Source organism: Anomaloglossus baeobatrachus, chromosome 1 (genome assembly GCF_048569485.1).
Source record: "Anomaloglossus baeobatrachus isolate aAnoBae1 chromosome 1, aAnoBae1.hap1, whole genome shotgun sequence".
Taxonomy (NCBI): Eukaryota; Metazoa; Chordata; class Amphibia; order Anura; family Aromobatidae; genus Anomaloglossus; species Anomaloglossus baeobatrachus.
The window spans coordinates 378,571,913-378,585,591 of record NC_134353.1 but is presented as its reverse complement, the minus strand read 5'-3'; the positions used below and the strand labels follow the sequence as shown (position 1 = coordinate 378,585,591).

General features: G+C 40.8%; 1 protein-coding gene across 1 annotated transcript in view; it reads left to right on the top strand.

The window, feature by feature from the left end:
* The window catches only part of TIMM44 (translocase of inner mitochondrial membrane 44), a 128,059-nt gene that overhangs the window by 39,597 nt on the left and 74,783 nt on the right, over positions 1–13,679 (top strand). The window contains exons 4-5 of the mRNA XM_075352509.1: positions 1,459–1,539; positions 12,227–12,376. Coding sequence (XP_075208624.1) covers positions 1,459–1,539; positions 12,227–12,376 — 231 coding nt within the window. The remainder of the gene's footprint in view (positions 1–1,458; positions 1,540–12,226; positions 12,377–13,679) is intronic.

Below are 13,679 nucleotides of genomic sequence, written 5' to 3'. Positions count from 1 at the left end.
ACTGCTTAAGTTTTTCTAATGGCAATTTGCATATACTCCAGAATGTCATAAAGAGTGATCAGCTTAACAGCAATTACTTGCAAAGTCAATATTGGCTAAGAAAATGAACTTTAACCCCCAAAACACATTTCAACATCATTGCATTCCTGACTTAAAAGGAGCAGCTAACATTGTTTTAGTGATTGTTCCATTAACACAGGTGTGGGTGTTGATGAGGACAGGGCTGGCGATCAATCACTCATGATTAAGTAAGAATGACACCACTGGACACTTTAAAAGGAGGCTGGTGCTTGGTATCATTGTTTCTCTTCAGTTAACCATGGTTATCTCTAAAGAAACACGTGCACCCATCATTGCTCTGCACAAAAATGGCCTAACAGGGAAGAGTATCGCAGCTACAAAATTGCACCTCAGTCAACAATCTATCGCGTCATCAAGAACTTCAAGGAGAGAGCTTCCATTGTTGCCAAAAAGGCTTCAGGGCGCCTTGATATACCCCTTCCTTGAAGTCCCACTCTAGTGAATTTTTTTTTTATTTGCCAGTTTGTTAGCTGTCATGTGTGTTTATGAATGTAGTAACATACTCCTCTTTCAGTCTGCTCCCAGTTTCAGCGGCGTTCTAGTCCACTCCTTCAACACGTGAGTGCATGTGTATCTTGCTGGCTCACTGGGTGGAATGGCGGTTACTTTCTCACTGTAAATCTGAGACTTAGAGCAAGAGTTTCCAGCCACGTTCTAATAGACCTGCACTGAGGAAACTCTAAAAGTGACCTCTGCTCCACACGGCAACCACTGTGTGATACGGCAAGTCACAAATACAGTCGGGTGGTGCTGCAAAACACCAGAGCCCCTCTGAAATCGGGAGAAGACAGGGACCAGTGAATGTTACTGCCTTCATGACTTTTACGTACATGATAGCTAATAACAATTGAGAAAATTAAAAGTAAATTAATTTACACCTGATTGCCATACTATTGATTGTATACACCAGATACTACTTTCACAGTCAATTACCTGGTAATCCGAAAAGATCACATACTTTTGCCACTCACAGATATAGTATTGGATCATATTCCTCTTTAAATGGCAAAATCTAATAATTTTGTATCATTTATATGATTTGGTTCTTTTTATCTGCTCTAGTTTTAAGTCCAAATTATGCAGATTCTGAAAAGTTCACAAACGTTCAGGCACCACTGTACAAGAGTCCTGGGACCATTCATAAGAAGCAAAGCATTCCTACATTAGCTTTGTAGCTTTTTTTTTTTAATGCACTCTGATTTGCTATAAATCTGAAAGTATTAAGGAGTTTTATGGTTCTTTAATACAAAAATGCAAAATTGTACATTTTAAAATACAGGAATAGGAAATGTCAATGGCTTAAAAAAATGCAATAATACCAGGTGCAAACAAATGAAATTTCCTCCAATGCTTAATTTTTTCTCTTTTAAACAACAGAAAACAATTGAATCTGAAACTATGAAAACTTCTGGAGTGTTCAAAAAAAAGCTGGATGAAATCACAGACACTGTCAAAGAGGTAAGATTTACTTCTGTGCGGAATACATTAACCTGGGCATAGAGAAGATGGCTTAAAGGCAATGAGGTAGATTCATTATATTTGGCACATCTCCTCTGTGTCATACACCTTACCAGAAATCTTACTCCAGTCAGTAACTAGGGTAACATTTCTTACTTTAAAAAATGCCTTCAATAGATTTGATGTGTGGGTGTAGTTTCATCTCCACTCATTTTGGCGGAGCTTTTTCATAATGCCAAAATCTGTAATATTTTTGTGCAACTCCATATCTTTTTGACTTCTCAAAGAGTCAGTGTGTGTGTATGTATATACAGTTCTTGCAAAAATGAAGAGACCACTGCACAGTTTTATAAAAATCAGCTTCTCTACATGTCTGACAGCCATTCCATTCCAGTGTCAGTTGAATTCCATCCAGAGTACACCTCATTCTACTTAGGCTGCTTTCACACCTCTGGTTTTAGCAGAGCCGCCCAAGCCGGCCAATCCGGCTCTAAAACCTATGCAACGGATGCGGCGACAATACCGCATCCTTTGCATAAGTTTTTGACCTGCGGCCCGTCCGTTTTTTGCCGCTTACGGCACGCTACTGAGCATGCGCAGTGGAAAAAAAACGCATGCGGCGGCCGGATGCAGTGTTTGCCACAGGACGCCGCATGCGGCGTCCATAGGCATGCATTGCAAATCGCGCCGCATCGGTCGAATGCGGCGCAATGCGGTTGTTTTTTTTTTTTGTTTTTTTTGCTGGACCAAAAACGTGCCAGGCAACGTTCCATCCGGACCAAACGCAAGCCCATGAGGCACAATCCGGCACTAATGTAAGTCTATGCAAAAAAAACGCAACCGGCGTAAAAAAAAAAACGTTGCGGTTTTTCTGCAAAGCGCCGGATTGTGCCGCACAGGAAAAACCGGATGTGTGAAAGCAGCCTTAATGTGCTTCTGATTAGGTAATCACCTGAACCAAATCTTTTTTAACGAGGAACGTATAAAAAACACTGCTATAGGTCTTCACAATCCTCTTGCAATAGGACAAGCTGGATGGCAAAACAAGTACTAGTATTATCACAAGAGTTATAGGAATGAAAAAATAACTTTTAACCATGCCAAAGGACTTGAAAAGTCTTGAGTGAGGAAAAGAAAAGCTCAATTCGGTCTTTACTAGCAGAGGGATATCGTGAGCGTCATGTTGCCTCCATCCTTACAATTTCTAAGACGGCAGTCCATTACAACAAGGTCAAGCAACAGACATTGGGGACAATAAAGCTACAGACAAGCAGAGGGCGAAAGCGACTCTCCAGTGACCGGGATGACAGTCATCTTATTAGAATGTCATACAGCAACCTCAGGATGACATCAAGTGACCTACAAAAGGAATGGCAAATTGCAGCTGGGGTGAAGTGCATGGCAAGAACAGTTCGTAACAGGCTCCTATAGGCAGAGCTCAAGTCATGTAAAGCTAGAAAAAAGCCTTTCATCAATGAGAAACAAAAGAAAGCCAGGCTGAAGATGGCCAAAGACCATAAGTATTGGACGACAGAGGACTGGAGTAAGGTAATCTTCTCTGATTAGTCTAATTTTCAGCTTTGCCCAACACCTGGTCGTCTAATGGTTAGACGGAGACATGGGAATTCGTACAAGTCACAGTATCTTGCACCCACTGTGAAATTTGGTGGAGGATCGGTGATAATCTGGGGATGCTTCAGCAAGGCTGAAATTGGGTAGATTAAACTTTGCGAAGGATGTATGAATCAAGCCGCATACAAGGCTATCCTGGAAAAACAGATGCTTCCTTCTGCTCAAGCAATGTTCCCCAACTATGAGGACTGTTTTTTTTTTTTTTCCAGCAGGACAATGCGCCATGCCACACAGCTAGGTCAATCAATGTGTGGATGAAGGACCACCATATCAAAACCCTGTCATGGCCAGCCCAATCTCCAGACCTAAACCCCATTGAAAACCTCTGGAATGTAATCAAGAGGAAGATAGTCACAAGCCATCAAACAAAGAAGATCTGCTTACATTTTTGCACCAGGAGTGGTATAAGTTCACCCAAAAGCAGTGTGAAAGACTGGTGAAAAGCATGCCAAGACGCATAAAAGCTGTGATTAAACATCATGGTTATTCCACAAAATATTGATTTCTGAACTCTTCCTGAGTTAAAACATTATTAGTATTGTTGTTTCTAAATGATTATAAACTTGTTTTCTTTGCATTATTTGAGGTCTGAAAGCAATGCATTTTTTTGCTATTTTGACCATTTCTCATTTTCAGAAAATAAATACGAACTGTATTGCCTGTAAATTGAGACATGTTGTCAGTAGTTTATAGAATAAAGGAACAGTTTACATTTTACTCAAATATAAAGAGAAAAATCAGAAAAACTGAAAATTTTGCAGTGGTCTCTTAATTTGCGCCAGAGCTGTGTGTATGTATGCTTGTTTTTATTTATAAGTATGTGTGTGTGTGTGTGTGTGTGTGTGTGTGTGTGTGTGTGTGTGTGTGTGTGTGTATGTATATATGTATATATAATATGTGTATGTATGTATGTATATACAGTTAGGTCCAGAAATATTTGGACAGTGACACAAGTTTTGTTATTTTAGCTGTTTACAAAAACATGTTCAGAAATACAATTATATATATAATATGGGCTGAAAGTGCACACTCCCAGCTGCAATATGAGAGTTTTCACATCCAAATCGGAGAAAGGGTTTAGGAATCATAGCTCTGTAATGCATAGCCTCCTCTTTTTCAAGGGACCAAAAGTAATTGGACAAGGGACTCTAAGGGCTGCAATTAACTCTGAAGGTGTCTCCCTCGTTAACCTGTAATCAATGAAGTAGTTAAAAGGTCTGGGGTTGATTACAGATGTGTGGTTTTGCATTTGGAAGCTGTTGCTGTGACCAGACAACATGCGGTCTAAGGAACTCTCAATTGAGGTGAAGCAGAACATCCTGAGGCTGAAAAAAAAAAAAAAATCCATCAGAGAGATAGCAGACATGCTTGGAGTAGCAAAATCAACAGTCGGGTACATTCTGAGAAAAAAGGAATTGACTGGTGAGCTTGGGAACTCAAAAAGGCCTGGGCGTCCACGGATGACAACAGTGGTGGATGATCGCCGCATACTTTCTTTGGTGAAGAAGAACCCGTTCAGTTGATGTTGTGAAGTCCAGAACACTCTCAGTGAAGTAGGTGTATCTGTCTCTAAGTCAACAGTAAAGAGAAGACTCCATGAAAGTAAATACAAAGGGTTCACATCTAGATGCAAACCATTCATCAATTCCAAAAATAGACAGGCCAGAGTTAAATTTGCTGAAAAACACCTCATGAAGCCAGCTCAGTTCTGGAAAAGTATTCTATGGACAGATTAGACCAAGATCAACCTGTACCAGAATGATGGGAAGAAAAAAGTTTGGAGAAGAAAGGGAACGGCACATGATCCAAGGCACACCACATCCTCTGTAAAACATGGTGGAGGCAACGTGATGGCATGGGCATGCATGGCTTTCAATGGCACTAGGTCACTTGTGTTTATTGATGACATAACAGCGGACAAGAGTAGCCGGATGAATTCTGAAGTGTACCGGGATATACTTTCAGCCCAGATTCAGCCAAATGCCGCAAAGTTGATCGGACGGCGCTTCATAGTACAGATGGACAATGACCCCAAGCATACAGCCAAAGCTACCCAGGAGTTCATGAGTGCAAAAAAGTGGAACATTCTGCAATGGCCAAGTCAATCACCAGATCTTAACCCAATTGAGCATGCATTTCACTTGCTCAAATCCAGACTTAAGACGGAAAGACCCACAAACAAGCAAGACCTGAAGGCTGCGGCTGTAAAGGCCTGGCAAAGCATTAAGAAGGAGGAAACCCAGCATTTGGTGATGTCCATGGGTTCCAGACTTAAGGCAGTGATTGCCTCCAAAGGATTCGCAACAAAATATTGAAAATTTTTTTTTTTTTTTGGGTTTGGTTTATTTGTCCAATTACTTTTGACCTCCTAAAATGTGGAGTGTTTGTAAAGAAATGTGTACAATTCCTACAATTTCTATCAGATATTTTAGTTCAAACCTTCAAATTAAACGTTACAATCTGCACTTGAATTCTGTTGTAGAGGTTTCATTTCAAATCAAATGTGGTGGCATGCAGAGCCCAACTCGCGAAAATTGTGTCACTGTCCAAATATTTGTGGACCTAACTGTATGTGTATATATATATATGTATGTATGTGTATGTATGTGTATATATATATATATATATATATATATATGTATGTATGTATGTATGTATGTATGTATGTATGTGTATATATATATATTTACATTACACACAAATTAGATGGAGTTACAGGGGCTATGGTGGAGCCCTGGGTAGATGCAGGGCACACACGCGCATCCACCCATCACACAATACTTGATAGTCGGGCTCATACATCTTATCTTGTGTAAGCGCAAGTTATCAGTATCAACAAGCTCTGCCACCTTTCAGTAGGTGGCATCCTTTTGAAAAACACCTTTGAGGCTAAATTAGTCTATGCACCCATAGATGAATTTATTGAGGGATGTATATGTAGAAGAAAAGGTGGTATGCAAAAAACAGGGATGCACCTGTATGAGTATACAAAAAGTCTTTATTATAAAGTCACTCAAGTGGACACAAACAATTTAAAAACCAATAAAAAGGCTCAAGGCCTATAAATATCTTTGTTTATCCCCTATTAGGGATAAACAACCCCCTAGCAAATATAATGGTTACAAAGGTGAACAAACAGGGCTGTATACAAACAGTAAGAGGTCCCAACAGTGGGGCAATAAATATAAACCTCACATGCACAAAGTAATGATAAACACATTCACATGGGTCACAATACTGTTGTAAGATAGTAAAAAGTCACAACACAGGATCCCAACAATGGGGCAGTGTGGGTGGGACAATCAGCATATGCGCAATATGATAATGACTACATTCACCTAAAACACATAACTGTTGTAGAGTGATATGAAGTTATAGACTGGTTAAGGAAAAACCTCATATGCAAAAAGTGAAAGATAGCCACATAAACATAAGCCACAATACTATTGTAAGGTAATATAGAATTACAGCATGAGATTTATGAGCTGGTTTATAATAAACCGCATGTATATAAAGTAATAGCTGCAGTCTCATATGCCATAATACATAATACAGCATGAGTGGCAAGATAACAAAGATTCACAGCATGAGATTTAACCATAATCCACATGTGCACAAGATGGTAATAGCTACATGCACATAAATCATAGTACAAATAATACAAAATAAAGCACATGCAAGAGTCCCTGAGAAAATATCAGCCCAAATTTGAATCACCAGAGGTCAGGGTCCATATAGTGGCTAGGTGGGGTAAGGAATCCCCACGCGTATCGCTGTCACCTGGGACATGTGTTTATCATTACTTTGTGCATGTGAGGTTTATATTTATTGCCCCACTGTTGGGACCTCTTACTGTTTGTATACAGCCCTGTTTGTTCACCTTTGTAACCATTATATTTGCTAGGGGGTTGTTTATCCCTAATAGGGGATAAACAAAGATATTTATAGGCCTTGAGCCTTTTTATTGGTTTTTAAATTTTGTGTCCACTTGAGTGACTTTATAATAAAGACTTTTTGTATACTCCATACAGGTGCATCCCTGTTTTTTGCATACCACCTTTTCTTCTACATATATGGTCCCTTTGGTGTGCTTAGGTGATCCCTGTTCAGTTTAATTATTGGATGATTATATCCTTTAGGTGGTGCCCTCCTTAAATTTATACTTATTGAGGGATGTAGTTTCCAAATGGAGTCACTTTTTGGGGTTATTTTGCTGTTATCACCTCAGGGGCTTTGCAAACGGCACCCGAAAACTATTAAAGCAAGATCCGCTATGCAAAAGTCAAATGTTGTTCCTTACGTTTTGTCATGTGGACAAATGGTAATTTCCAACAACATACTGTATTATGATTATTTATTATAGTACCATTTATTCCATGGCGCTTTACATGTGAAAAGGGTATGCATAATACAAATAAGAACAATATTAATGAACAGTACAAGGCATAGACTGGTACAAGAGGAGAGAGAACCCTACCTGCGAGGGCTCACAGTGTACAGGGGATGGGTGAGGGTAGAGCTGGCCGTGCAGTGGTATAGTGGACCGAGGGGTAGGTTTTCTGGTTCCTTTTGAAGATTTCCATGGTAGGTGAGAGGCTGATGTGTTGTGCTAGAGAGTTCGAGTACAGGGGAGGCGCGGGAGAAATCTTGTATCCGAGTGTGGGAGGATGTGATAACAGGGGAGTAGTGAAGGAGATCTTGTGAGGATCGGAGGTTGCATGCAGGTAGGTACTGGAAAACGAGGTCTCAGCTGTATGGTGGAGACAGGTTGTGTATGGCTGTGTATGTCATGGATGGGATTTTGAACTCGAGTCTTTAGGGAATGGGAAGCCAGTGAAGTGGTATAAGAGTGTTAGAGGGGAGGCCACAGAGTAGTAAGTTACAGTAGTTGAGGCAGGAGATGATCAGGGAATACACTAGTGTTTTTGCAGAATCTTGGTTAAGGAATGTACGGAGTTGTAGTTGGCAAGCGGTAGAAAGGGTTTGGATATCTGGCTTGAAAGGGAGAGCAGAGTCAAGGGTTACCATGAGGCAGTAAGCTTGCGGGACTGGGGAGAGTAAGCAGCCATTGATTCTGTTGAGTGAGGTAGGTGAAAGATGATGAATTCTGTTTTGGCCATCGTACGTTTTAGTAATCAAGTGGCAAAAGGGATGAAATAGCACAGATATTGTGGGATTCTGGTTAGTAAGGAGGGGATATCAGGTCCCGAGGGGTAGATCTGCGTATAATCAGCATAGAGATGATACTAAAAGCCGTAGAACCCTATGAGCTGTCCCAGACCAAAGGTGTAGATTGAAAAGAGAAGGGATACAAAAATGGAACCTGGGGACACAGACAAGATGAATTCATCAAAAGGTTTAGTTTCTAAAACTTTTTACTTTTTTGGCACCTTGGGGTCACTGCAAATGCAATATGCTAGAACTGGAGCCATCCAGGGCTATTCATAAAATATCCAAACTTTATTGCATATAAAGATAAAAATAGGTTTCACTTGTTACAATTTATATAAGGTGCTATTAAAGGACAAAGGTGAAAAACCACATAAGTATAGGGAGCGAGGGTGAAAACCACCCTAATAATGAGAAGTGAAATTAGTAGGGACTGAAGAAAGTGAACATATTCATCAGTGGCCGGCAAGCATGGTACCCCTGTCTTTACGCAGATTATGAACAATGTATAGCCAAGTTGGCATCAAACCATTACAGCAGGGCAGAGGCACCAAATTACAGCCAGTCACATCAGGAAAAAGTAAAGTAACAGTCCCAAAACTTACACATAGTGATGAGGGTGGTCACCAAAGCATCCCACACCAGAAAAACGGAGCCTTCCTACGCGCGTTTCGCAACACGGGTTGTGTCTGGCTTCATCAGGGAAGGTTACTGGTGTGGGATGCTTTGGTGACCACCAGACAGGGGTACCATGCTTGCCGGCCACTGATGAATATGTTCACTTTCTTCAGTCCCTACTAATTTCACTTCTCATTATTAGGGTGGTTTTCACCCTCGCTCCCTATACTTATGTGGTTTTTCACCTTTGTCCTTTAATAGCACCTTATATAAATTGTAACAAGTGAAACCTATTTTTATCTTTATATGCAATAAAGTTTGGATATTTTATGAATAGCCCTGGATGGCTCCAGTTCTTGTATGTCTCTCATATGCCTTTGGAGTGGCGTTGATTTTGCTGCGAGATGTGCCTTGGTTCAATGTTATTTTGTCAAATGCAATATGCTGTCCGTAATCTATTCCAGCTAATTTTGCGCACCAAAAATCAAATGGCGCTCCTTCCCTTATGAGCACTGCCAGGTACCCAAACAGCAGTTTTTGAATACATACACAAAGATAAAAAATTTATAATCTCACAGGAAAAAACAGCCTTACCAACACCAGGTTAGATTACCAATGCACTAGCAGAATGCAGGAGACCCCCATGAAAAAGGTGGGGGCCGCATAGGTGGAAAATACTGATGAGCCAACCACTTACAACCTATCAATTCATGGAGGAGGTGGCTGTCTGGTATTAGTAATGTACACAGATGAGGTATGTGTAGGGCGCCAGTCACACAGGTATGTGTCGTGCACATTGTACCGTGCAGCCTATTGATGACGCCCATACTGTTAAACCAGGCGGGCTACCCAGCACTATATGAGTGCACCCCACAAGGACCGACACTCCAATTTACTCAACAAACACTGAAGCGCCTGGCTGCATCATGAATGAAAAATGTACAATAATAAAATTAAGAAATTAATGTATAAAATACATGAGGTATTGGTCCATACTTTAGCCAAAATACGCAAGCTTGCAATCCACCTCAAGGGTCTTCATTAGTGATGTGCGGATTCGCAGATAACCGGGATCAGCGGGTCCCTGTTATCGTATTTATTTTATTTATTTATTTTAAATCTGGTTCTAGTCCAGAATCCAGTCCCCATGTACGTCTATGGGGATCATTATCCGGAGATTAAAAATGTTGATAAAAGTGATAGGATGATAGGAGCGTGCTTGCGCTGTACTTACAGAGGCTCTGTCATGGCGGTACGCTGCTTCCACGTCGCACATTCACTTCCGTAGCAGCTAATTTAGCTTTTCATTGAATATGCACTGCTTTCCCCGCCTCCGGTGCCTGTGATTGGTTGCAGTCAGACCAGCCCCCACACTAAGTGTCAGCATGTCAGTTGACTGTTTCCAATCACAGGCACTATGCTCGTCTATATCGTAGGCCGGGGTCACACTGGCGTATGGCATCCAATGCGAGATGTTAATTACCCTCGGCTCAGTCTCTGCTGTGAGCATGAGCCGAGTGTCATGTGACTGTGATCCAATCCTGTGATAGGATTACAGTTGTAGAGGAGAGGGAGGGATTAACCCCCCCATCTCCTCCATTGTCAGCCTGTGCATATATCGCACTGCACGAGGATGTCATCCAAGTGCAGTGTGATGTTTCTCTCGCACCCATAGACTTGTATGGGTGTGAGTGATAGGAGACTTGCAGACAATCGCAGCATGCTACAATTTTTTTCCTCGGTCCGATTAAGGCTGAGAAAAAACACGCAGATTGAGCTGCAGCACTGTCTCACATTGCACTCGTGTGAGTCATATGCAAGTGTGACTCTACCTGTACAGTAAAAATAAATAAAAACATTGGCGTATTATGATACCAGCACAGATAAAAGCCCACGGCTACAGTCTATAGCCGCCAGCCATGTGTTTTCTTGGCTGTGTATCAAAAGAAGAGGAACCGCATGCAGCAAATTATTTAAATAATTAAAAAATACTAGACAAGATAAAGCCCGACAGCTGGGGGCTGGTATTCTCAGACTGGGGAGGGCCATGGTTACTAGCTACCCCTCAGCTTAAAAATAGCAACCTGCTGCCGCCCAGAATTGCTGCATCTATTAGATGTGATAAGCCCGGTATTTTACCCGATTGCCCTGCTGATGTCGCAGTCGGGGTAATAAGGAGTTAATGGCAGCCCACAACAGCCACTAAGTCCTAGATTAGTATTAGACCCCCCCCCATTACTAATCTGTAAGTGAAAGTAAATAAACAGAAACACTGAAAAAATCCTTTATGTGGAATAATATACAAAAACCATACTCTTTAACCACTTTCACTCAGGTGATTTGCAGTGACAGCTGGAGGTTCTCACTCTGTATTGACTAGACACACACCTGCACACATTGTAACACCACTACAGACTCACCTGGTGGCAACAGTAGCTGATCTATAGTGCTTTCCTTGACATCTCCAACATCATTGGCGGCTATCATTTCTGCACAGTGTGAATCGACTTTCATCACCGCATTGAGGCCCACTGGGCCCTCATCCAGCAAGATGACGCCTGTTCCTGGTAATGTGGTCAGGTACCGCTGCAGGTCATCTAGCACACAGACCACGCTGATGTAAACAGTTTTGAATGATGTGACATGATACTTGAGTGACTCTGAATTCCATGAAATGTGCCTGGAGTTGTGTGACATTCATTATTCAGTTCCGTGGTGAAAGGACGTTCATTTCTGTCTGTCTTTCTGAGACTTTTCCAGTCTCTCTGTATCTCTGTTGCAACCTGCTGATGACACTCTGTGACACTCTAAGCTCAGTGACCACTTCCATTTGACAACGTTATGCTAGAAGAATCGCAATGGCGAGGTACTGTTGTTCAATTGTTAGGCGTTGTCTTGGTCTCATGATGTCAAAACATGTACAGCATGATGATAACTGGTAAAATACCGATACTAATTGAACCCTGAAATTCATTGTGCTATTCATGGACAAACACCTGTTATTTTGCCATTAAGCTCCTTGTTGGAGAACAGCAAGTTGTGCAAAAAGTAGTGAAACATTTTACAGTTGGACCTGTGCATCCAAACATTTTGAGAAGGTCACATACAGTTCACATGAAAAGGTTAGAGGGCATTGTAGGATCATCCAGAAATGTCACCCAAAAGCCAAATATCCCTAACTTTTTGTGAGTAATGTATATAATCAAATGTTTATCTCTCTGCTGTTTTTTGGGCAGGGCAAACATTTAAACATGTCTTATTTTGACAGAGCATCGATGAAGTTGGCAAAAGTGATCTTGGTCGTAAAATCCGTGAAGGAGTTGAAGAGGCAGCAAAGACAGCCAAACATTCAGCGGAGTCAGTGAGCAAAGGAGGGGAGAAACTTGGTAAAACAGCGGCTTTCAAGGTCATAACTCAGGTAATGTTGCAATATCATCAGGTCCCTTTGGCATGTATTACTGACATTTGTTTAGGTTTATATTTTGGAGTTATATAAAAACAAAACCCATTCCTAATGGTTATTACCTTTCCTCATCATGATTCTACCTTTTGTGAGCTATAGTAATGTCAGAAAATAAAATAAAAAAAATAACAAATAGCACAGATGTATTTACTTGTATATAGTTACATGTGTATGGGGTTTTTTTTTTTATTAATATTGCATATTTTTAAACTTTTTATTTGATAAATTGCAAAATTTGTGGGGGAAAAAAAATTGGTCACTATTTTCTGAAACCTGAAACTATTTTAAGCCCGATCTAAACCTGGCATCAGTGTTAAAGCCCTGACCCGAAAAATAAAAGTCTTATCACTTATACCACACAATGAATGGCATAAAAAATAAATCGAATTCTTGAGCTGCTGTTGATTTGTTTATTCTGCCTCCGAACACTGGGGTTTCCATGTAAATCTCTGAAATATGTGATTCAGATGGAACCCCCAACAGAACATTCCCTATAATGAGGCAGATGGAGACACTGTGGACTGTCCTGGGTCTATAAACCAGCGGTGTCCACCTTTTTAAGGGTTCATAAAAGCTTGGTCAACCACAGTCTTGTGCACTTCTGAAAAAATGGACATCAATGAACAGAGACCAGACAGAATCCAGAGTAACTCTCCTGCCTCATTATAGTGAATGGATCCCTCTGGGGGGTGCCATGTGAATCACGTCATTGAGATTTAAGTGTAAACCCCAAAGTGTTCAATGTAGAGCACAGGATAAATGTGATCCAAAATGCCATGAAAAATATTCCCAATAAAAGCTTCAACTCATTCCACAAAAAAAAACAATCAAGCCTCCACCTAGGTATGTCATCTGTCAATGGAAATATAGGGGGTTTCCATGTTACTTGTAACTCAGACTATGGAAAACCACCATAGCTTACCTCTAAAAGTAGTCCAGCAAATCTACACACAAATCCAAATGCCCCCTCCTTTCTGATCCTTTTAGTGTGTTAAAAGCACATCTGTCATCCTCATGTTTCGCATGTCTGTAATTAGGAGAGCTTTTTTTAATTTGCCAGGTGTATCTTTCAAGAAGCACAAGTTGGGTACAATCTATGGGCACTACAATGTACGGGCACTACAATGGCAAACTTGCAATTTTCAATTAGCGATCTGCATTGCTGTTTGTTTCTGGAAAACCAAAAAATATTAACTACACCCATGGATGAATTTACAAACTGGTGTCATCTCTAAAATGGGGACACTTAAGGGGCATT